This window comes from Stenella coeruleoalba, assembly GCF_951394435.1.
Source record: "Stenella coeruleoalba genome assembly, chromosome: 11".
In the NCBI taxonomy this organism is placed as follows: domain Eukaryota; kingdom Metazoa; phylum Chordata; class Mammalia; order Artiodactyla; family Delphinidae; genus Stenella; species Stenella coeruleoalba.
Genome location: NC_137157.1, coordinates 98,307,718 through 98,332,811, shown reverse-complemented (window position 1 = coordinate 98,332,811; position 25,094 = coordinate 98,307,718). Strand labels below are relative to the sequence as shown.

The 25,094-nt window shown below is 53.1% G+C and overlaps 1 protein-coding gene across 1 annotated transcript in view; it reads left to right on the top strand.

Moving 5' to 3' along the window:
* PRMT8 (protein arginine methyltransferase 8) overlaps positions 1-23,521 on the top strand; it is a gene marked incomplete at its 3' end in the record, with an annotated part of 80,323 nt that extends 56,802 nt beyond the window's left edge. The window contains exons 5-10 of the mRNA XM_079937450.1: positions 312-454; positions 1,020-1,107; positions 8,654-8,769; positions 13,891-14,041; positions 22,550-22,671; positions 23,438-23,521. Of these exons, the coding sequence (XP_079793576.1) occupies positions 312-454; positions 1,020-1,107; positions 8,654-8,769; positions 13,891-14,041; positions 22,550-22,671; positions 23,438-23,521 (704 nt within the window). The remainder of the gene's footprint in view (positions 1-311; positions 455-1,019; positions 1,108-8,653; positions 8,770-13,890; positions 14,042-22,549; positions 22,672-23,437) is intronic.
* Positions 23,522-25,094: the final 1,573 nt, after the last annotated feature.

The following is a 25,094-nucleotide window of genomic DNA, read 5'->3' as shown; positions in this document are numbered from 1 at the left end:
TTAAAGAGGAGAATAAGAATAGAGTGTTTACTTCAAAGACTTGTTGGACGATGACAGGACAGGTGCCTGTCTTGGGCTTAGCACGGTGCCAGCCACACAGCAACTGCTCAATACGTTTTAGGGGGAACATGCCAAGAGTTTTCAATCCTCTTAGGGCAAACTAGCTTGGTATAGGGGGAGATAGGCCACCTCCTAGAAGGAGAATCAGAACAGCGCTGACACCTGTAGGTCGATCGGGTCCTGATGCGGGGTGCTCATGACTCCCGGTCAGGGTGCCCAAAAAGTGTGGCCATGGGGTTCTTATTTTCCAGTCATCACCATCTTCAAGGGGAAGGTGGAGGAGGTGGAACTGCCCGAGGAGAAGGTGGACATCATCATCAGCGAGTGGATGGGCTACTGTCTGTTCTATGAATCGATGCTCAACACCGTCATCTTTGCCAGGGACAAGTGGCTGGTAAGCCTGCTGCATGCTGTCCCTTCGCTGGTCTGCCGGCTGCCTCGCTGCTCTGCCCCACCGCCTGCAGCCCAGGAAGAATACAGCCACTGCTTCCGGGCCCCTCTCTTTAAACTAGATTTGCTTCTGGGGACATAATGAGCTTTCTTAGGTCTAACCTTGGCCTCTTTTGGTATAACTGACACCCATTCTTTGCTGTCCAAAGTCGATGCTGGTCACCAAGTGCTAGGGACTTGCATGGCTGCCAGAGAGCCCAGTGTGCTTTTGACCTTGGCTTCTCCAGGCTTAAAAGTTAAAACATCTTCCACCGTCCCTCACTGGACATGTGCCCCTCCTCATGTGTCCCATTGACCCCACCTCGCCCCCTTGAGGTTTCCCATGTACCAAAGTCAAAACTGAGCTTCCCTGCCCAACCCTAGTCCCGGCCAAGGTGACAGACAGTCTGCTGAGTGAGAAATACTGGCAAGGGGGTGCCTGTCTGGTGACTCTATGTGCAGTTCAAAAATGTGATGTCTTTGTCAGGTGAATAGATTACGAGACCCATTTCTCCACAATTCATCAACAGAAACCTGGAGGGCTTATGTTTCCAGACCGGGCAGCATTGTACGTGGTAGCAATTGAGGACAGACAGTACAAGGACTTCAAAATCCACTGTAAGTCACCTTTTGATTCTCTGTTGGGCTTTTTTTTTTTTTTTTTTTTTTTTGCGGTACGCAGGCCTCTCGCTGTTGTGGCCTCTCCTGTTGCGGAGCACAGGCTCCGGACGCGCAGGCTCAGCGGCCATGGCTCACGGGCCCAGCCGCTCCGCGGCATGTGGGATCCTCCCGGACCAGGGCACGAACACGTGTCCCCTGCAGGCGGACTCTCAACCACTGCACCACCAGGGAAGCCCTGGGCTTTTTTATTTGTTTATTTTTGCGCGTTTGGGGTGGACAGCGCTTCAGCGGGCTGACGAGCAGCTCTCTCGCGGCCACAGCTGCCGTGCCTCTGGAGTTTACCTGTGACGCTTTCTGGATTCTTCTCTCTGGATGTTTTCCCCTGGTCCCAAGAGTGGGGTTCTACAGAGAGGGAATAAGCAGCATGGCTGGTGGGAGATAAAGCGGGGAGAGAATGAACACAGTGCGAATGGAAAATGGAGGAAGCAGCAGAAGCCGAGGTTTTGCAGAGCTGTCTGGGGGCCTGGAAGCTGTTAAGGGTCACTTATCCCCAGCGTCCACACAGGGGCAGGGACCACGGGTCTCCAGCCAGGCCAGTCGTTTTGAACCCGCTTTTGTACCCTTCAAACTTTTCAGCATTATATCGATTCTCCTTCCCATTAAGTAAAAGATGGGGAGAGATGGGGTCTGGCCATGTAGGTGTCGGGGACAGGCAGGGGACTTATCCGCACCGGTGTTCATTATGCCTCATCAGCTGAAAAAGTGTTGTCTTAGAAAAAAGCCCCCCAAACCCTCCAACGTTTTATCTGGTCCCCAAAGGGTTGTTGTGTTCTATTTCCTTTAAAGGGTAACCATTCTCAGTGACACAAACCTGGTCCTCCACGAGATTAAACGGATTATGTTTTCATAAGGTTTAGAGACAGCCGTGTGTCCTCAGCCAGAACTAAAACGACCAAGGGGCAAAGACCCCCCACACACAAGCATGTGTGCGACGTGACCAGAGCACAAGCAGAAATTCCAGACGGTCTAATGGGCTCTGCAGATCTGGGTTCCAGCCCCTGCAGCGCTAAACCCCCTTGGCAAGACCACCTACAGTGGAGGGGTTCCCAGACGGGACAGATGGGCCTCCTGCCCCCAGAGGCTAGGCCTCCAGAGCTCAACAAAGTCTTGTGCCGTCTAATCATTGTTCGTGCTGCTGGCGATACCACAGAATGAGTGCATCTGCGTGTGTGTTCACACCCTTCTGGAAATATAAACTCAGAGCATGAAGTTCAGAGACGGGTTCGGGAGAAGACAGAAACGGGACGATTGTCTGAGGCTCTGTGCCCTATGCCTACAGCCCTTCTGGCATCATTTCCAACATTCGATAAACAATGAGAGGTAGGGGGGCCGAGGTTAGATGATCCTGCTCTGAAGTTGGCCAGCCCTGGCTTCACATCCTATGGGTGACCGTGAGCAAATTACCTAACATCTCTGAGCCTCGGTTGAGATGAAGTCCCCAATCCTATAGACTTGCCGTGAGGATTAAGTGAGGCGATATATACTAAGGGACGCGAGAGTCGTTGGTGCTGCGTGCGCCAGCCTGGTCTCCGAATGTATCACTAAACCCCTTCCTGCTCGTGGCTCTGGCCCCCGAGCCTGACTGCCAAGCTCGTTGGCCTCCAGTGGCTCAGAATCTAGGACAGATGTGCCCTCCTGATAAGTTTCAGAAACAGCTCAACAGGGAATGTTGATCAAATGCATATATAAGTAGGACATGTTTTGCCCTGGAGCTGCGCGGTAATGCTGTTTTTAGAGTTCTTGCCGTAACTGTGTAAATCGTGTTTGGGGGAGAACATTCAGACCCATTCTTTGTTCTCACGTGCACTAAATATTGATTGAGCTCCGACCCTCGGCACAGCTCTTTAAGGAACCTCCTCATGGTTTAAAAGCAAACATACCTCACCCTCCTCCTTGCCTGGATCATGGACCTTGGCTAACGCATCTTGCAATGAGGACTGGACCCGTCCTGACAGGCGCTGGGGCACTGGCCGCTACTCAGGTGCCAGCCCAGGACTGGAGACCGTGGGGTGGAGTCTTGTCCTGCCCATCGCAATGTTCATACCTTCTGAAAAAGAAAAGAAAATGAAAAGTCAGCCCCATTTTTTCTTGTGGAAACTCTAGTCTGGCAACACCACTGCCCCCAAACCAAAAATCTCACACACCTTTTACATTTTATTTAACATATTCTCGTTTTCTATTTAAACGTTGTTTTTTTTTTTTAATGCCCTGCTTCTGTTTTTAGTGAAGGAAGCAAGTCCATTTAGAAATCTGTTTTAAATAAACAGGGATTTTGATTGCTCTCAGGTCTTAATCAAGAGTGAAAGCATAAAGGTTAATGATCGCCAAGGGAACAATTGTAAGCAAATTCCAGTTGGCTCAGGAACCAGCTAAAAGAGAAAAATCTTAAAGTGGGGCAGGAGAGGGAGACAAGCCCAGTCCCTTGCAGAAAGGAAATTAAGAAAACAATTTCTCCCCTTCCCTCCCCCCTTCTCCTCCCCTTCCCTCCTTTCTCAACCACGTGCATCGCGGGAACACAGGCATGAGTGAAATACAGAGCCTGCCCTCAATTTGCTCACCGACTACTAGAGAACACACAGAAAGAGAGACGTGATTGTCATGTACGAGGCTCACAGCGCATATTTTGTTGAGTGAATGAATGAGAAAATGAATGAAGGAATAGAAGTAAACCAGCAGACGGATGTGCAAGGTGGACGGTTTAACCCTGAGAGAGGAGCAATCATTACATTTTTTTTTTACTCTGGGGATTTCTAGAATCTCAAAATGGGAAGGAAATTTGGTAGATATTCTATTTGATTTTGTTGCCCAGTACATGAATCTAGAACCTGCTGAGGGTCAGAGGATGGGCACCAGCTTCCCCACCGACGAGAAGGTGACAAGGAACCCCTCGTGTAGATTTGGTGGTGCCTGTAGCTGAGGGGTTGAAGGGCAGAACCTCTTGGACGGCTCAGACGCTCTCCATGGGTTTCCCTTCCACCACCACCCCGACATCCAGAGTTCTATTTCTAGCCTATTTTACACAAGGAGCTGACTTTGATCTGAGAGCCTGCAGTGTATTAAACTATTATGCACGCCTTCCTTTCCGACTAGAGGAGAAGCTGTAAGTGGCTCCTGGTGGCACTTGCTCTGATTTTCTCGGAGGCAGAGTCCCATTTGCCCTAGCAGGGAAGCTCCAATTACTCGGGCCAGGGAAGGGAGGGATTGTGTAGCTACAGGTCTCTCCAATGAAGAGTGAAATTTGTTTTCCGGTCTTTCATATTCCTGTCTTTGTTTTCAGTTTTATTATCTCCTCTGATATATCCATTCTGCTCATGAGCCCATTGGAAGAATTCTTCATCTTTGATATTGTGATTTTCACTTCCAGCAGTTCCACTGGCTCTTTTTTATGGTTCCCATCTCACCGATGAAATTCTTCATCTGTTCATGCATGTTTTCTCCATTAGATTCTTTTTTTTTTTTTAACTAGGCAGTCTCTCTCTACAGGTTACATTCTTTTTTTAAAATAATTTATTATTTATTTATTTATTGTCTGCGTTGGGTCTTCGTTGCTGTGCACGGGCTTTCTCTAGTTGTGGTGAGCGAGGGCTACTCTTCGTTGCGTGTGCGGGCTTCTCATTGCGGTGGCTTCTCTTGTTGTGGAGCACAGGCTCTAGGTGCGCGGGCTTCAGTAGCTGCAGCACTCGGACTCAGTAGTTGCAGTGCATGGGCTCAGTAGTTGTGGCTCGTGGGCTCAGTAGTTGTGGCTCGTGGGCTCTAGAGCACAGGCTCAGTAGTTGTGGCACATGGGCTTAGTCGCTCCATGGCATGTGGGATCTTCCCGCACCTAGGATCAAACCCGTGTCCCCTGCACTGGCAGGCTGATTCTTAACCACTGTGCCACCAGGAAAGTCCCTCCATTAGATTCTTTGAAATATTCATTACAGGTACTTGAACGTCTCTGTTAGATAATCCCAACACCTGATCTCTGAGTCTGTTTCTATTGACTATTTTTTCTTTTGGTGATGGGTCATGTTTTTCTTTCTTTTCCATGTGTCTTGTAATTTTTATTAATGCTGGGCCTTGTGAGTAATGCTGGACAGTAGAGACAGATGCATAATTTATGCCCAGAGAAGAGCATACCTTTTCCTCTGCCGGGCCATTAAAGTGGGACTTTTAGTCCATCTGGTCTGTAGTTATGGTGGGTCTGGGCTTTGTTGCTGCTTTAGTTGCATTCATTGCACCATAGCATGGTCCTTTTCAAGAGTTTGTTTTAATACAGAAACTAAATGTCACAGGTCCTTCTGATGTTATTTTTTTAATCCCCAGAAAATTAATTACAGTATTTCCTGCTGACTGATGACCCTCACCCCCCATTCACTCATTCAATAGACAAGACAGAATTACAACAAAAGATTAATATGCCTGATGTCTATCCTCTCCCATCCCTGCGTCGCGTAGTGTAAAGAAGCTAGTGGGAAACGAATGGTCAGCAGAAAGGAGAGAAAAGTCTAATGTCCTGGGTGATCGGTCATTGAATAACTGGAAGTGGGGCAGTCTGGCTGGGGAGAGAAGACACGAATTAACCCCTAAGAAGATAACTAAAACACGAGGCATTGGGAAGCAGGACAGGCTTACAAGTTTGGGAATACGTTCCAATTAAAAAAGCGTTATCCGTGGACCTCTACTGTGCCAGGTGCTCTGCTGTAGGTGCTGAGGATACAGGAGGAGAGGCCCCATGGTTGAGAGTCGTTGGAGAAGGTGTCACAGTGGCCATTTGAGACTTTAAGTCCATTTGAAAGAGACTTCGAAAATTATTTAGGCCCAGGATTTCTAACTGGTTGGAATTGCCTATGTAGTTTAAGTCCATTTGAAAGGGACTGGAAGGGACTCGAAAATTATTTAGGCCCAGGATTTCTAACTGGTTGGAATTACCTATGTAGTTTAAGTCCATTTGAAAGGGACTGGAAGGGACTTCGAAAATTATTTAGGCCCAGGATTTCTAACTGGTTGGAATTACCTATGTAGTTTAAGTCCATTTGAAAGGGACTGGAAGGGACTTCGAAAATTATTTAGGCCCAGGATTTCTAACTGGTTGGAATTGCCTATGTAGACGTGAAAATTCCAGCTCACTGGGGCACAAATCTGGGGATTCTGATGCAGTAGGTCTGATTGTGGTCCAGGAATCTGTATTGTAAAGAGTGTCCCAGATGATTCCGGAACACAGAACCACGGAACCAAACTCCTCACTTTACAAAACAAGCCAGAGATAAGGGGACCGATCTGCCAAGGTCACACAGCTTGGATGGCGGCAAAGCCAGGGTGCAAACCACATAACGGCGGCAACACTTGTGTATCAAGGGCCTGCTATGGGCCAGGCACTGTATCATGTACTTTACATATATCATCACATTTAATCCTCGTAACAACTCTATAGAGTAACTAGCATGATCGTCATCTCCATTTTAAAGAAGAAACCAACTCTTTGGGAGGTTAAATTCTTGCCTGGAGTTGCACAGCAAATAAACAGCAGAGCCCAGATTTGAAGCCCAAAGCCCAGGACTTTAACCATTACCCACATAGACTCTTAGATATCTGCCTAACTTTTTTTCTTTTTTTTTGCGGTACGCGGGCTTCTCACTGTTGTGGCCTCTCCCGTCGCGGAGCACAGGCTCCGGACGCACAGGCTCACGGGCCCAGCCACTCTGTGGCACGTGGAATCTTCCGGACCGGGTCACGAACCCGTGTCCCCTGCATCGGCAGGCGGATTCTCAACCACTGCGCCACCAGGGAAGCCCCCTGCCTGACTTTTTCACTGAACCTTAACTTAAAGCAGGGCTGGGAGAGGGAAAGAGCAGGTACGTGGCTGCAGGTCTCTTGAGAAGGGGTTTTAACCAAAGGCAGTGTGTTTTGGTGTGCATGTTCTATCTGGGTGAGCAGGGACAGCTATTCCCAGATTCTAGAAGGAGGTCTTCTCTGAAGCGTGTGCTGTTGACACACTTCCCCAAACTTAGGTAGGTTCAGTTGGGACTTTGGCACCAGCCTTGTGTATGTAATGGGATCTGACTGGCATCTTATCCTCAAGCCAGAATTTCACAAGTGCTCCCCCTCCGGGAGATGCTTATTTTCTCGGCCTCTTCTCCCCGAGGAAGAGCTTTGCGTGCCCTTGAAAGGAATCTGAGTAAAAGGGGCATAGCTTTCCCTGACCATTCACACCTCCCTCCTCCCACCCCCCTCTCCTAAACACATGCAGGCTCATGAGTTCCCTAAGGTACCATTTGTTCGGTGAACATTTAAAAAAAAAAATAATCCTGTAAGATTTTAGAGAAAAGCGTCTCTACTGCAGTGTATTTCTAAACCCCTCCGAATAAACAGACAAGTGAGATTTCAGCTGGCCAGTAACTGAAGACTCCGCTAAGGCACTCTCTGCGCTGTGGGGAGAGCAAATGGCATTCCTGGTTGCTCTCACGACTGAGTCAGTGCAGCTGAAGGATTAGGACCCAAGCTGGGTTTGAGCCCCAGCTCCACGGTTCCCCTGCTGTGGGATATTGGACCAGATACTGCATGTGAGCCGGATGCCAGCTTCTGCAAGCCCCTGTTTTCTCATCTGTCATAAGGAGGTGTCCTCATGGGGTTGATGGGGAGATTCAATGAAGGGTCTGGCCAGGGCTAGGTGATCAATCAATGATTACCATCATTTAAGGGTGATCTTGGACCATCAGACCTGCATTCATTTACCCTCCAACCCTGCATCCTGAATACGTCCCCTGCTTAAAGCATCTTATGAACAGCCCCAAGGGCCAAAGAGCACTGTTGGGGTGCTTTGTGCCCCAACGGGGGGATATGTCTTACGAGATGCATCCTTAGAGAGAACATCATGGCATGTAAGAAAGTTAAGCCCTCTCCTGGACTACCCCTGCCCCTGCCCCTCATTTCTTCAGTTGAGAAAATGGAGGTTCAGAGAGGTTAGGAAATTTGCACAAGGGCCTGGCCAGGAAGTGGTGGTGCTGGCATTCACGCTGCAGCCTGTTTCACCGAAAGCCCGTGTTTCTTTCTGCTGCTTGAGAGGTTCAGCTGGCGGGGATGGGAGGAGGGAAAGAGATGGGCCTTGTAGGTGTGGAGAACGACTGGAAAAAAGGCTCCGGGGTAGAAATGTGGATGGCAGAGGAGAGAGTTCGTAGGAGACTCTGAGGCTCAGAGAGGGGGCAGGAGAGCAGGTACAGAAGAATCAGGAATGTGGGCTCTAGTCTTGACCCCGTGGGAGTCTGCTGTGTGACCTTGGAGAATTTTCTCAGCCTCTCTGGGCTTCACTTTTCCTAACCCTAAAGTGGGACCTGTACAGATGAGATGGTGAATGAGCGTCTGGTACATTGCAGAGCTCTCCACCAGGCAAGCGACTCTCCTGCCCTCAGGCAGGGGGACACAAGCTGCCCCCCACCCTCTAGGACTCAGGGGGGTCGGGAGACTTCTGGGGGTCCTGCTGCCACTTCTCGCTCTCTTCCCACAGGGTGGGAGAACGTCTATGGCTTTGACATGACCTGCATCCGGGACGTTGCCATGAAGGAGCCCCTGGTAGACATCGTGGACCCAAAGCAAGTGGTGACCAATGCCTGTTTAATAAAGGTCTGCAGACGCCGCTTGCTCGGGCCTGGGTGTGCGGGAACCTGGCTGTGTCACCTGGACTCTTGGGCCTGAGTAGAGGCCACACCAGCTCCTCCCAAACTGTGAGGCAAGGCCACCCTGGCCAGAGCCTCTGGCAGCCCGTGGTGACCTATCAAAGCCGGCACTGTCACCGAGCAGAGCTGGGGAGAGAGCGCCACTGGACTCCACGTGGCACAGTTGGGGGGTGGGTGGTGCATGTCCCTTGGTGAGGGAGGGGTGGGGTGTGAGGGGGGAGGGGTGTCGGATGGGCTTGTAGGAATATCCGAGGGAGGACACCCTGGAGGCTCAGGTGGGGGGAAGCTCCTGCATTCCGAGGGCGCTGGCCTCCTAGGCAAGAGATCCCACACCTCAGTCTGCCGTGTGAGCAGCTCACGCCCGCACCTCTAAGCACACATCTGACCGGCCGCACGGAGCTCCCTCCTGCTGAGTGCCTTGTTGGTGCGGCCCTCACCTCTTGTCCTCCAAGGCTTTCTTCAGCGCAGACGGAGAACAGCTCGCCAGCACCCTCGGCAGACCAGTCCTTACCCAGTGCATCCTTATCACTAAATATCAGACGTGCCAAACTTGCTGGGGTACAGATAAAAGCCCCCCGAGACCTCCCTCCCTCCCAGCCCACACTCCTCCTACAGGTAACCGCTGTCCACAGGATGAGCTGATCTTTCCAACCCTTTTTCTAAGTATCTGCATTTACAAATGCTAATCTATCCTGTCTAACGATGGAAAACTCTTGCTATTTCACTACTTTTTTTAAAGTCTAGAAAGACATCTGTCTTATAGGCTTCAAGTTAATGTTTTAATCGAAGAATCTGGGTTCACTGTGTCCGTTGTCATCAGCCCTCCCAGCCCCCATCTTGCTGAAGCATACCCTCCCGCCCTGGTCCTGTGCACCTCACTGCTTTTTCGGGAACTCTGGGTGGATGCAACGGGGAAGAGCCCAGGGGTGCGGGGAGGTTTCTGCAGGACTGATGCAAACGGCTGCTTTGTCCAGGTGAGAACGGTCCCCTGTCCCTGGTCACAGTCTTCCTGAGAAGAAATGCAAGCCTTGTCACCATGGCATTTCAAAGGGACCTCAGAGGACAAATAAAACTAGATGTACCTTGTACAGGTCCCATCAGATAGACACCGCCTCCCTTTTGGAACATCCTGCCTGAGGATTCTGCTTCTTAACTCGGCCCTTTCTGAGTCCAGGCAGGGTTGATGAGAAGCAAACGTCCTCTTATTTCTTCCCACCGGCCCCTCTGTCCCCAAAGCCTCTCTCTCTGGCATCCCAAACAAGAGCCAGCAAAGTCCACCCCAGATAACTCCCCCGTAGTGCAGAGCATGGCTGCCAACACTGTAGTACGAGTGGAGATCACCTGGTGCAACTGCATTTGCCAAAATGACGCATGGCAGCTGTATGGAACCGATAGGCGTCTGCCCATGGTGGCGCGGGGATACGATTCCTTCAATGTGCTTGGGCCCTGGGTCGCTCTCTGCCCCTGCCCTGCAGGTGTGGCCACGGCACTTGTGCACGTCCAAGGCTGGTCCCAGACTGGCCTGCTCTGTCCCCCCCGCCTCCCTCTCCCCCTCCAGCCAGGAACAGGCAAGGGTCTCTCCTTGGTTACACCGGAGTGCAGCCTGGGACTGTGGGTATGGCGGGGCTGGAGTTCTGGGCCCTCCGTGCATGTCACCTTTCTTCCTGAGCTCTGAGAAGGGCAAGGACGGCTGTGTTTGCTTCTGCCACCAGGAGAGCCATCGTCAGCTCTCGCTAATGTGCTCAGCACCTTCCCTGGGAAAACACTTGCCCTTCTTCACACGCTTAATTGCTATTTTCATCGCTATTAACGTTGCGGCTTGTGACACTTTATTATAATTAAGACTCTGTTTTGACCAGACTTCTGATCTGAGACATCCATTTGTAACATGATGTAGTGATGTGGACAGCATCGGCCGGGGCCCCTCTGAGTCACCGGTGCCTGCGGAGCCCTGCGCCTGGTGGGGCAGCCTGAGGCCGAGCCAGGGGTCTCGCTGGGGTCTCAGAGTTGCTGAGGCGGCTGCTGAAAGAGAAAGCCTTCTGGCAAAGGGATCAGGGCTCCGGGGGCCAGCATAACGTGTCTGCCTCTGGACACTTCGGGCCTGAGAGGAGGGAGGGCCCTGACTGGAGGCCTTTGTGTCTCTGAGGCCCGGTCACAGCTGACTCACCCACACAGACTGCCTGTCCCCACTCCAGAGGCCAGCAGTCGCCTCCCTGGCGCCCATTCTAACGCAGATCATCCTTTCAGTCTGGACGGGTTTTGTTCCTTCGGAGGCCCCTATTCAGATGCAAATGTCCGTAGGACCTAGAGAACGCTGTCAGGGCACTGGTGGCCGACACTGGTTGATGGGCGTCTGAGACCCTATAGAGACGGAATCCCCGACAGATGGGGTGTTTCTGTGTGTGTGTGCGTGTGCGCAGGTGCATCGTTGTTCCTGTGCAGGCTGAGAGTGGTGAAGAAGTGAGGTGAGGACAGAGGAGAAAGGAACCAGTCCAGATGGGTCACGGGGTCTACTTCCCAGGTCCCCCTCTGAGTCCAGGCCAAGAGGCTTGGATATTTTTAGGTAAACCGTAGAAAGTCGTGGAAGGCTTTAGATCCAGGGAATGGCACAGTGGGAATGCATCTGAGAGAGATTCGTTGGTTGGTCCGAAGGAGGGGCCTGGGGAGGGGATGGGAAGGAGAGTCCTCAGGCAGGGAGACAGTTTTAGGAGAAGAGTGGCGCGTGTCGGGGTTACATCGCTCACTGAGGGCGCACAGACCATAACGTCCAGACCCCGCGTCTAAAGGGCTCCAGTCTAATGGTGGGGACAGGGGCGGAGGTGGTGAGACCCCTGAGAGGAGCCAGAAGCAGGGTGGAAAGACCAGGCGAGGCCCGTGGCAGAGGGCGCCCGAGAGAAAGGGACAGGGACCTTGGAAGGAGCCTGGAGCCTGGCGGGCTGGCCCCAGTGGAGAAGGAGCGGAAACGTCAGTGAATGTAGACAGCGTGAGCCCAGCCTAGGGGACTCTGCCGAAGCCCTTAACAAAATCACAGTTAAGCGCAGCTGCGCTAAGAGTGTTTGGGCTGGAGGGACCTGCAGACACGTGGCCCAGAGGGGTGGCAAACATCATAAGCTGACAGGTACTGGGGCTAAACAGATTTCCCCACTCTGGGCAACGGCCCAAACTAACAGGGTGACATGTAATGAAGGACCCTCCCCCCCGCACTCGGGTCCCAGAAATAAGGATGATGAAAGGGATGCTGTGGGGAGGGGCTTGGCCGGCTGAAGGCAGCTGCAACCGGCAGAGCGCGCTTCGAGGTCAGAGGCTGCTAGAAGCGGGTCCCAGATCAGGAGGGTGACGGCGTCGGAAGCCATGACTCAGGAGACGCAGTTTATGCTGGAGGAGAAAAGGTTTAGGGGACCCACGTGAGCACGAGCGGGCGGTGGCTTGTTCCGTGGGTGGAAGTTACAGAGGCTGGTGAGGGCGCTGCTCGCTAGTTTAGAAGCAGGACCTACCGACTGGAGACATCGGGGAAGGATTGGTTGCCTGATAGGCAGTGAGTGCCCCCTCCCAGGGGGAGTGCAGGAGCCCACGGCAGCCACTACCTGGGGATGCTCCCCAGGGCTCTTGCATTCTCGGGGTAAAAGGGGACTGGCTTTCTAACCCCATCGAATTCTGCACGCCTGACCCGGGCTCACAGGGACCTTTAGCCCTGTTCCCGTACTTGAGCTTGCATCTGAAGTGATGTCACCGACATCGAGGGCTCCCACGGTCCCCTGCACCTGCAGTCCCACCCTCTTCCCAACCGACAGGTCAGAGGGGGTCACAGCTGCCAGCCCGCACCGTAACAAGGCTCTGGGCTGCCTGGCTGCCTCGACCTCACTAGCGCCTCTGTCCACTGCCCTCCTGTGGAGACAGGACTTGGCTTTGAAGTCCCCAGGATGTTTTGCATCAGTTTTTCCTTTATTCATCCTAGAAACGTGTAGAGATAAAAGTCTCTGTCTCTTCGCTGCTCTTGTTTCCCCACCCGGAGACCCCTCTCTCCTAGTCACTCCCAACATCTTCCATCATCCGGGTCTCAGGGGCGCCCCTGGGGACCGTTCCAGGCACACAGGGGTCTGTCTGGCCCGTACAGAGCTTTCAGGACAGAGGTGTCTGCCATACAGCCCGGCAGTGGGAGGTTCTTCCTTAGACCTCACTGAAGGCGGCCTGGATGCCTCCTGGGCCTTGGGAGGTCTGCTGTGTCTTGCTGGAGCCGGCCAACGACGGGTCAGCATCCTTCTCGCAGAAAGAGCACCATGTTGCAAACCATTGTTCATTTTACTCCCGCTCCCAGCAAGACTGATGTGCAGCCGCTTCCCAGCTGAAACTGTTAGAACGATGAGTTCCTTGTGTTGTCCATTCCTAGCTGGAACTGAAAAGTTCTCACCTCTTATTTCCCCCTTTCATTTGTTTTTAACTGTCCGGGCTTGTGGTAAATGGTCGGCTGGCTTCCCCAGGCTCAGTCCGTGACCGTGCGGGCTCGGTCCTCACTCCTGAGAGAATACTCCGTACCTCGTATTGCTGGGAAGGGAGCAGTCGGGTCTGCCGGAACCTGGGAGGGCTTGACGGGGCACACACTGCTGCCTTGATTCAGTAGGTCTGGGATGCCCTCCCCTCCCCACCCCACCCCCGGCGATGCCGACGTGCTCCTCCAGGGACCACAGCCTGAGAACAGCTAGATGCACTAGTGATGCCGAGGGGGACTGCTCTGAGGATATCTGGGTTGGGTTTACAGAGGCTCTAATTCATCTTCTTCTCCTCTCCCCTCCCCCGCATCAGCACTCATCCCCAGAAGATTTACCGTCCTGATTCTGTTATCCTCAGGCTCTGACTTAAATCTGCTCGCAGCATTGCCTTAGCCGACTCCACCCTAGAAAGGATGGAGGAGGTCATGGGGAGGGGGGTGGGTGGGCCTGGGAAGTCCCCCCGAGAGCCATGACACCCTGGGGAGTCTGCCATCCATAGTCTCCCTGGGGAATGAAGCTGAGGACGGCCCAGACCCGGTGGAGGCACTGAGCGTCCGCATTCTCTCTTCTCTGGGCTGCAGGAGGTGGACATCTACACGGTGAAGACGGAGGAGCTGTCCTTCACATCCGCCTTCTGCCTGCAGATACAGCGCAATGACTACGTCCACGCCCTGGTCACCTATTTCAATATCGAATTTACCAAGTGCCACAAAAAAATGGGGTTTTCCACAGGTGAGCCTTCTGCTGGCCTTCCAGACCCTCCTGGCCTCGTGCCAAGGCTCTGTGGGAAGTGACCTCCCCGGCCTGGACGTGGGGCAAGGGCCGGGGGCATCAGCCAGGGGCCCTCACTTAGCACCTCCTAAGCCTCTCCAGCCGTGGAGGAGTCGCACGTCCCCAGGGTTTTGGATGCCCGATGAGAAGGTAAAAAACTTGTGGCTGGTGTGGCCAGAGCTGAGAGCAAGTGTCGGGTGGGGAGAGGCAGGCGTGGAGGCCACCTTTCAAATGCACGTTTGTTCATTTAGTGTTTCCCGAGCCCCCTCTGTGTGGGTGGAGGATACGGAGACGCCTCATGACAGATTCAGCGTCTGCTTCCCTAGGCTGCAACCTGGCTCTACGTCTCCTTCCTGTCTTCCCAGCTTCTGTCCCTCCCCATTAAGTCCCTGACGTGCTCCAAACTCCTTCAGAGGTGCCTCATCGCCCATAGCAGATAAGCCCAGATTGCTTAGCCTGGTAACTGGCAGGGGGTTGGTCCCCTGACCGGCCCCATCCCACTTCCCCAGCCTCATCTCTCAGCACCCTTCGCGCTGTGCCGTCCACCCCACGCCTTTGCTGCCGCACACGCAGCCCAGCACACGCTGGCCCTGCAGCTCTCTGCGCCCAGGCATCTTCAGCCCCTCGGCCGTGGCCTCTGCCTGCCCCAGCCCCGCTTCCATCCACAGGGCAGGAGGGTCTTCTGTCAGATTTGTCTCCTTCCCTCCTGTATTTGTCTGCTGGGGCCACTGTAACCAAGTATTCCTCATGGTTCTGGAGGCCTCTGGAGTTTTCTCCTGAGGCCTCTCTCCTTGGCTTGCCAACGGCCGCCTTCTCGTGGCCGCCTTCCTCTGTGCTCATCCCTGGTGTCTCTGTGAGTGTCCTAATCTCCTTGCTCTACAAGGGCACCAGCCAGATTGGATGAGGGCCCACGCTAAGGGCCTCGTTTTAACTAAAGACATTCTCTCTGAATACGTTCATAGTCAGAGATCCTGGGGGTCAGGGCTCCAGCACATGAATTCTGGGGGGAGACGATTCAGCCTATGGCAATTCCCCCATCCCTCTCCTCCCCTGGCCACCTCCGGCTCAGGCTGCGTCTCTCAGCTCAGGTATTATGATCCCCTCCTTCCCTCCAGGGTCAAGGTTAGGCCTTCTTCCTGGGGCTCCCTAACATCCTGTGCTTATGTCTGTCATGGCCATGCTTAAAGTGATACGGGTGCAGTCTAACAAAAAGATAACAAAAGGGTATAAAAAGGGGCATAAAAAGTTAAGGAAAAACACCTCTCCCCCATCCATGCCAATCCCGTGCCTGAGACGCATATTTGTTCACGACTTATTTCGTAGCCTCCGAAAAATGTCAGTGGTGCACAAGCAACTACATACCTATATACACTTTTTTTCCTTTTTATTTGAAATAATTATAGGCTCACAGGAAGTTGCAAAAATAGTCCATAGATTTCTGTGAGTCGTAGACCCAGCTGCCTCCGCTGGTGGCATCTTCCATGACAGGAGTACGACATCCAGCTACACTTTTCTTGAAAACACAGGTCGGCTCGCACCGTACGCACTGCCCCTGCTCCCTGTCTTTAGTTAACCATGTGTCTTGGAGATGCCGCCAAAGCCGCGCGGAGATATATCCAATCTCTTTTTTTGAAACAACTACCCAGGATTCCAGTGTAGGCTGTGCCACTAGTCACTGAACATTTCCATCGTCTTCTGCAGACCTGGGTCTCCCCCCAGCTGGGCTCACATCTCATTAATCTCTGCCTTCCTAGCTCCTCCCAGCGGGGTGTGGCTCCGAGATTTCTATGCAAATCTCTGTTCAATGCGTTTATGAAGCTAGGATTCCTGCCCTGAGCATGTGTTCATCCTGACCGCTCACGGGAGGTCTTCCTGGGAATTGGGAGCTTGTCGCCGGGGCTGAGTGTGCACGTGGCAGGGATAGGTGAGTTCTACCAGAATTTGAAGATACGATTATTCACTTCCTGCAGCCATGGTGCCAGCGGTCCTCTTTCACGTGGTGACAGCGATCCCACTTGATCGTGTTGTTTCATCCTTTGTCTGTGTTGCCCAGTTTTCTGACACCTCTTTGATGTATTTTACATCCATACAGATGAGTGACCCTGGGTCTGTAGATCTGTTTTCTTGTGAATCTCTCTCTCTCTGACTTTGCCAACAGAGTAATTCTGATCTCGTAGAATAAGTTGGGGAGTGTTTCCTCCTCCTTTACCTGCTGGAAGAGTTTTTGAAGGATCAGTGATATTTCTTTTATAAATGCTTGCTGGAATTCCTTAGTGAAGGCATCCGAGCCTGGAATTTTCTCGTGGGAGAGAACGGACAAGAGACTTCACCTAATCCCTCACAGAAGGGCTTCTTCCAGAGTTGGTGTCTCCTGACCATCAGGACTAGGGTCTTCTGGTCTCCATCAGTCAGGCCAGCGCTGGTGCCGCCTCGTCCTGAGGAAGAGACCAGAGAGCCCCGATCCGGGTCACTGTCAGCTGCTACCCTCCCTACGGGAGCAGCAGACGAGCTTATCCTCTCGGTGGGTGCGCAGGAACAGCCAGCAGGAGGAAGGGGTATTTTACCTGGACCTTGAAGGATGGGTGAGACTCAGCCTTGCCATGGTGAGGGTTGGGGCAGTGAGGGCTGAGGAAGGGCCCGATCGAGGACGGTGCCTGTGACTGGAGGCCAGGGATGGAGCCATGGTGGCTGGCTCTGCTTCCTCCATCCCTGGGCGATGCCTCCCCCAGGGCCCGCCCTGCCGCAGGTGATGGGAAAGTCAGGGGGCAAGGGTACTCTGGGAAGAGTTCTGTGTCTCTAAAGCCTGGGCTACAGCCCCGTAGCTCCAGGCTGCGTTTTTCTTTCCCTGAGATGATCTGTTTCCGGCGGATGACAGCGTGGTTTTGGTCCAGCCTGTAGCATCTTTACCATCTTGGCCATCTTCCAGCTGGCATGGCTTTGGCAGTGGGCTTTACTCAGACCCTCTGCACTCTGACCAGCAAGGAAAGCATATTTCTCCTTTGTTTTTAAGGACCTCAGATGCACGGAATTAGATTAATCCGAATTCGTGGTTCATGACGTGCTACCATCATTGGATCACACACAGTTCACTTCTGGCTTATTTTTTAATTAATACAAGGGACACCTGTGAACTTGCCACCTAACTCAGTAACAGATTGTAAATAAAGTGTTATTAATTAGAATGTAATAGTAACTAGAACGCATTATTAACTAGAAGGTAATAATTCTAATTATTATTAGAATGTAAATACATTAGTTAATATCAAGAGATAAACTATTGTTAATTAGAATGTAAATATTAACCAGAAATACATTATGAATAAATATAATATGATTATGCTTATAATTAATACATGCAAGTCAAGTCATTCAGAGTCACCTAATAAATCCCTGTGAGCTCAGCATCTAGCTCAAGGGTTTAAATACTACCCGTACCTTTGCGGCTACCTGGATGGTCCCATCTTATCCCCTCCCTCCACATCGCCTCTAAATGAACATTATCCTGAATGTTCAGTTCCTTATCCCCTGCTATTTTTAAAAAGGTTTATCATGCGTAAGTGTAGGCCTAAACAAGGTATCGTTTGGCCTCAGCTGGCTTTGAACTTCAGGCGAAGTGCAGCCTGCTGTAAGCGGCCCCTCGCCATCGGCCCCCAAGGTTTGCAGCTGCTCCGGGAGACCCACGCGAAGGCGCGTCGCGGCTTGTGCAGCTTGCAAACCGCCCCCGTAAATGGTGCTGGTGACTGCCTGCTGCGGCTCCGGGCACAAGCATCCAGGGTTCCACGCTGTGCCAGCACAGCTGCCCCGCCCCTTGGACACAGCCTCGGAGGGCGGGGCAGGAAGTGGGAACTGGGCCCCCTTGGGCTCCTGCTGGAAGGGCAGTACCCAGAGTAGAAGCAGGCCTGCGCTAAGTCCTAGTTTTTCCAGGAAGCCCTTCAGGCCGTGGAGGTGCTGCTAAGTGAGCTCCTTTCTGGGCCTTGGACTCATTAGTGAAATGACATGGTTGGACCTCGACTGCCTGGAAGCCCCTTCCCAGCTTTGCCACCCTGTGACACTGAGCCATTTTCTCAGGTCAGAGAAGCTTCTTCATGCATCGTCTTTAATTCTCCAAAAAGCCTGTGAACCCCCCCGGGAACAGAGTTACAAATTTACAGCTAGAAAAAGTATTAAATTCCAGAAAGAACTACCAGCCACTTAGCCATGGGGAAGAGAAAGAGGAAGCAGGACTCCACTCCCTCTCCAGAAGCACCAGGAAAATCTTCCTGTGAGAGGCCCCAGACGTTTGCTCCTGCAGCCCCCGTGCACCCCTCCTCCATCCTCGGTCACAGCTCCCACCCGACCTTATGGCCAGCTACCTGAGTGTCTTCTCACTTAGGCTGCAGGATCTCGGGGGGCGAGGCTGTACTGGCTGCTGCTCCCCACATTTAGGACCACATCAGGCACGTGGCAGGCACCCTGAGTGGATGACTGCTGAATGCATGAATGATTGAATGAATGCCTGAATGAGTGAATGCACGCGCGAGTGAATGCCTGAATGAGTGAATGAATGAATGCTGAATGAGTGAATGCGTGCGCGAGTGAATGTATGAATGAGTGAATGAATGAATGCCTGAATGAGTGAATGCACGCGCGAGTGAATGCCTGAATGAGTGAATGAATGAATGCCTGAATGAGTGAATGCACGCGTGAGTGAATGTATGAATGAGTGAATGAATGAATGCCTGAATGAGTGAATGCATGCGCGAGTGAATGTACGAATGAGTGAATGAATGAATGCCTGAATGAGTGAATGCATGCGTAAGTGAATGTATGAATGAGTGAATGTACGAATGAGTGAATGAATGAATGCCTGAATGAGTGAATGCACGCGTGAGTGAATGTACGAATGAGTGAATGAATGAATGCCTGAATGAGTGAATGCATGCGCGAGTGAATGTACGAATGAGTGAATGAATGAATGCCTGAATGAGTGAATGCATGCGTAAGTGAATGTATGAATGAGTGAATGTACGAATGAGTGAATGAATGAGTGCCTGAATGAGTGAATGCACGCGTGAGTGAATGTACGAATGAGTGAATGAATGAATGCCTGAATGAGTGAATGCACGCGCGAGTGAATGCATGAACGAGTGAATGAATGAATGCCCGAATGAGTGAATGCATGTGCGAGTGAATGTATGAATGAGTGAATGTATGAATGAATGAATGCCTGAATGAGTGAATGCATGCGTGAGTGAATGTATGAATGAGTGAATGAATGAATGCCTGAATGAGTGAATGCACGCGCGAGTGAATGCATGAACGAGTGAATGAATGAATGCCCGAATGAGTGAATGCATGTGCGAGTGAATGTATGAATGAGTGAATGTATGAATGAATGAATGCCTGAATGAGTGAATGCATGCGTGAGTGAATGTATGAATGAGTGAATGAATGAATGCCTGAATGAGTGAATGCATGCATGAGTGAATGAATGAATGTGTGAATGACGGTTCGGTCATAACGAGGAAGCCTGAAAGCCACTTACACTATCGTGAAGGTTGTAGTTGGGGCAGAGCGGGAGGGAAAGGCTTGTCCACTGACCAGAACTCTGGGTGTCGTGGTCCACAGTGATACTGAACGCTCACCCCTGTGCACAGGAACTTTCTGGAGAATCCCTAGAACATTCCAGACCACGACAATGAGGCAGCACCGCTTTACAGGCCAGAGCCATAGTTGATGGATACATGAAATGATATGCCACTTTCCACAATGATTAACTAACCACCTAATGCAATGGCTTAGCAGTACCCTAACCTGGGCCCGCTGTGTTACAGATAAGGGGACCGTATAATTCGTCTTTCAAATGAGGACACTTTGAGAGTGAAAGGGAGAGCTACAGATAATTACACCAGGAAAACGGTCCTGGGCACAGCAGGAGGCTGGTCGTCCTCAGTGTATCCTTTCCCCTTCCCATCACCTGTCCTCACAGGGAGGTAAACTTTCTGCAGGTGTAGAAAATGAGCGCCAGGGTCACAGTGCAAATGCATGGCAAAGTGGAGACTGGACACTGGGCCTACTGTTGCCTAATTAGATGTCCCTTCCACTGATACCCACCCAAGAGATGTATTAGATGTAAATGATCGAGTCTGCACAGCAACTGGCTGTGTATCCACAACACCTGGGGGGAGACTGCCCCCATCTCACACCCAGAATTACTGAATTCAGATCTCTAGGACTAGAGTCAAAACATCTGAATTGTCATCCACTTCTCCTGGACACCCTGATGGAGAGCCTGCATTGAGAAAACTGCTTTAGCAATGAGTCCGTGGACCCATCGTGGAAATGAGATGTTTGGGGAAGTTCTTAACCTTTTGATGTTGATGTCAAGGGGAAATGTCACTCTCCTCCAACCCAAGGCTGGTGTCTTTTGGGCGACCAGCATCAGAGGTGGACTTCTGGGCTCGCTGGCTGGCGGAGCTGAGCCAGTGAAGTCTCTGGGAGTCTCACAGGCATCTGATTAGGAGGCAGAAGGTAGCTGCTGGAATCTCCTTGCCTGAAGGTCTTAAGGCAGGAGAGACACCTGTCTGGGTAGGCGTGGGTGGCAGCGGGGGTGACAGTGCTGTCAGTCATACGCTGCCAGCCTCTGCACACCCCGGAGACGAGCTTTTGACAATTCGTTTAGATGTCGTTGGAAGGGAAGGTGCTGGGAGCAGGTGGACTTTGCCTGTGGGCCGCAGTATGCGTAGAGGCCAGGAAGGCTGGGTGTGTTTGGGGATCCAGGATCTGAGTGGCACAGACTCTATGTACATGATCCTCCTTCAAGCCCTTCCGAATCCTCAGGCTGCCTCCCCTCCACTAGACCTTGAGTCGGCATCGATTTCCTAAATGCACACATCGAAGGCTACTCGAGTGTCCAAACCACTGACATTTGATCAAGCTGGTTCATTGCAAAGGACACAGACAGACAGACTCTTCACCACCATTAAAATAGATCTTGGGGTCTGAAGGATCTTGGCCTGACTGGGCATACGATAAATCCCCAGCCAGGTTGTGTGTGCACTCCTCCGGGCCGGACCGCGGGTGTGCATACAGTCGTGGGGCAGCCCCAATCCTTCCTGTGATTAAAACTCTGCCTTCTAGTGATTCTGAGTGCCTAGCCTTTGTTCTGCCTCCAAAGCCATCTATAAGGCCACATATAAGTCCTTCCATGTGACAGCCTTTGAAGTATTTGAAAGGCACTTACTACATCCTCCCTAAGTCTTCCCACCTTTAGCTCTGGTCCTAAGCAACGAGGGAATCAGTGTTCATGAGTCCTGCATCCTGGTGGAGGGAGGTAAGATCCTGAAGGGCAAGAGGAACTGACTGTAAGACGGGTTCTTCTACAACCCTTAGGTCCCAAAGCCGCGGTGTCACCGAACACCTCTGGGTACCTTGAAGCGTCACAACGCGCCCCCTCTGGGGCTTTTTACCATCGTTCATTTATTCGGTACTCACAGACCCAGCAAGGGTGGTGATGGGCTCTGAGGACAGAGCAGTAAGCAGACCCCGGCCCTCATGGAGACTGCAGTCTTGCGGAGGACACAAACACGTAAAAAGAGACAGAGACGGTTATGCAGGGGCATGACAGTCACCGTGGTGACATAAGCCCAGGGTGCCCTTAATCCAGCTGGGTCAGGCAAGGCGTGCCCAAGGATGTGACCTTGAAGAATGAGGAAGGGAGAGGCCGGTGATGAGGGAGGGAAGAGTGTCCCCAGGACGGCTGCTGCTGAGGAAGGGGGCCCATGAGACAGGACCCCTCATCTAGTTGTAGAATTGGTAGTGTGCCCAGAGGGATGGGTGGGATTTCGTGGCAAATGCAGGGGAGGGGACGTGCAAGCCTCAGTCAGTGTGGATGACGTGTGAGCTGTGGAGCAGCGTTGGGTCCGTGGAATGAGAATCTTCCCCTATTCCTATTCATCCAGGTAGGAAGGCACGGCTGAAACCCCAGGGCAGGCCTGGGCCAAGGGAACTAGGATTGGGTTTAGGACAGAGAGGCAGGCAGGGAAAGCTATGTGTAGGACTGGGGTATCAGCGGAATCGGCGAAACCGGCTTAGCCGTGGCGTTGGCATGAACGGTGTCATTTAAGCGGAGACGGGATGCACCACCCTCCAAATCTCTCCCCTACAATGTCTGAAAGTCTTCACTCTGTTGAACTAATGAAAACCAGTAGTATTTTGAGATTCGTTGTTAATGCCGCCCCCTGTATGGCTTTGTAATATCAGCTTGTTTCTCTTCTGATCCCCAGCGAAGACCCGCAGTCCCGAGGGGGCGGGGCCTTGACCCCGGGAGGAGTCCCCGGGCTGAGCGGGGCGTCCTGCGGGCTTGGAGCAGGCGCAGGGGCTGGGTGCCTGACCCAGTGAGAGCGCTCGCTGTGGTGTTCAGTGGGTCGTCCGCGCGGGGTCCCGGCCCCTCTGAGACGTCTTCTCTAACTCTTCCTTGTCATCCTTCAGCCCCTGACGCCCCCTACACCCACTGGAAGCAGACCGTCTTCTACTTGGAAGACTACCTCACCGTCCGGAGGGGGGAGGAGATCTACGGGACCATATCCATGAAGCCAAATGCCAAAAACGTGGTGAGTGCCGAGGCATCCTCTGTGAGGCCGGGGTCAGAGAGGAGGAGGGACCCGGGGGCCGGCTTCCAGGGAACTGCCAGGACCCACTTGCCCCGGGGGCCTGGCTGCCTTGTGCACAACCGGAAAAGTTACAGGGGAAGCGGTAGGAAGGCGGGTTTGGATGTGATGGCCTCCTTCAAGGACTCCAGCCTGGACCCCTTAAGACTGGGGAACTGGAGCCTTTCTGTAGGACACCCTGGACACCCTCCCAGCCTTGAGGACAGCTTCCCGCCCTCGGTGGGAGGTGTTTTGAGAACAGGGGCTGTGGCCATGGACTTTGCCTCATTTAGGACCAGCTGAGCCAGGAAAGAACAGTGTGTGGTGGCTTGGAAGACCGGGCTCGCCTTCCTCAGGCTGGCCTGGGGGGCTGGAGGCCGTGTGATTCTCTCTGAGCCCCCTGGGGTGCAGGCACGTGCCGGGCAGGCGCCGAGGGCGCGCCGAGGCTTCCGCCCTGGGAGACTCGACCGCCCCACTTCTCCCGGGAGGAAACCAGAGGGAACATCTCTGTATTCTAACAGGAAGGACTTACTTAGGTTAGAAATCAAAGGCCTCCCCGTGAGGGTAACGAGGCACCGGAAGAGGCTCCCGAGGGCTGTTGGTGGGGAGCGGAGTCCTGAGCTGGAAAACCCTAGCGGCGCAGATGCGCCCGGCCCTCTGCCTGCGGGGAGGGGGGCCGCCTTCCCCCGCCGCCTTCCGCGCTGATGCCCCGGCTCCTCCTTCTTTGCAGCGAGACCTCGATTTCACAGTAGACTTGGATTTTAAGGGACAGCTGTGCGAAACATCTGTATCTAATTACTACAAAATGCGTTAGCACACGTGGGAGGCTGCAGAGAGCGAGCGAGCACGGAAACTCACCTCCGTCTGAGGCGCCGCCACAAGGGACCCTGTTTGCAGGACTACACGCTCCAAACCGGAGTCTGACACTCTGCCCTTGAGATTGGTGAACTCAGCCGGCCTCCTGAGGCCCCTGCCACTGGACAGAGGGCCTCCAGCTTCTCGGCTCTGCTCTGGGGGCCCTTCTCAGAGGCTCTGTCGTCCCGACAGAGAGCCACGGCCAGCGCGGCAGCCGGGCCCCGATGGAGGAGTCCACGCGTGTCCCCATCGTCCTCCTTAACCGTGACTCTCGGATCTTCAAGTTTTGCATGCTGCAGGCATCTAGGACAGATTGCTTCACTAGACCCTGGAGACTAGCGTCTTTGATAGCATAAGCCAGACGCTGTGCGTGCGGCGGTGCGCGTGCGCATGCGCGGACAGCATACCTATTCGTTCCTTTACCCGGCACGCGGGTATGTGCTTTGCATATACAGCCAAGCGGTAGCGTCCGTGTTCATCCAGGGCTGTGTGCGTGTGTGCGTGCGCGTGTGTGCGTAGAATATATATTATCTCAGAGGAGATTCTGTTGCTTTCGAATAGGAATTTGTTTTGTGATTAGTTCTCCCCCTTCCCCACCCCTTCCCCGCTATGAAATGTCCTCTGTACAGCTCCGGTCTCCTTTTGACTAGACTGTGGCTGCGAACCCTGGACGTAGGACCATGCACTCCATGGGCGCTCAATAAATGCACATGAGAGCGAAGCGATGGGGTGGCTGTGTTCTCGGCGCTCTGGGCAGGGGGGCGGGAGGAGGTCAGTGGAACAGAAGATCCAATCGTGCCGCTCCCAGAAGGAAGGTAGCTCCTTGGTAAAGGGAGCCTTGAAGCTAGGACCAGTCCAAGGGCTTCTCCCTTGTGACCCTCAGGGGTGGGAGGAGAGTCCTGCAGCTGGGGTGGGGGGACATGAGTTAACCTCGAGTGCTCCAGAATGGGAGGCGAGGTGTAGCCCGGAGAGAGGCCAAGGTCGGGGCGGGAAAGGCTGGGAGGGTCCAGAGGAAGCAGGAGGTGGTGTGAGCTCACGGTCCTGGGCTGCTAGTGTGAGACGAGGGCAGGGTCTGAGGGCAAGGCCGGTGGAGGCACGGGCCGGGGCGTGGTGGTGGACCGTCTCGTTCCTACTCTCCCTCACCCCATTACTGGCTGCCTAGGTGGGTGTCTGCCCTGGCCTGCACCCTCCCCATCAATGGGACCGCACCCCCCCGCCCCACCGTCTTGAACAGGGCACCCACAGAGCCCAAGTGAAAGAACTTGGGTCCTGGAGGTGACATCCTAGGTTCTACAGAAGCTCCCTTCCCCAGAGTGGTTGCTCAACCTCCAGTTCCCCAAACGATTTCTGCCACCTCTACCCCTTTCGACTCTGGTCCCATCGTGGAGAGGGCGGAGCCAGAGGGGGCCTGCCGGGCCAGCAGAGGCCTGGGATTCTTCGAAGGCCCAGAATGTTCCCTTCCTGGGAAGGAGCAGGTGTGAGCTACTGCAGGGGCCTCGGGGAAGTGCCTGGTGACCCCCGATGCCCCCCCG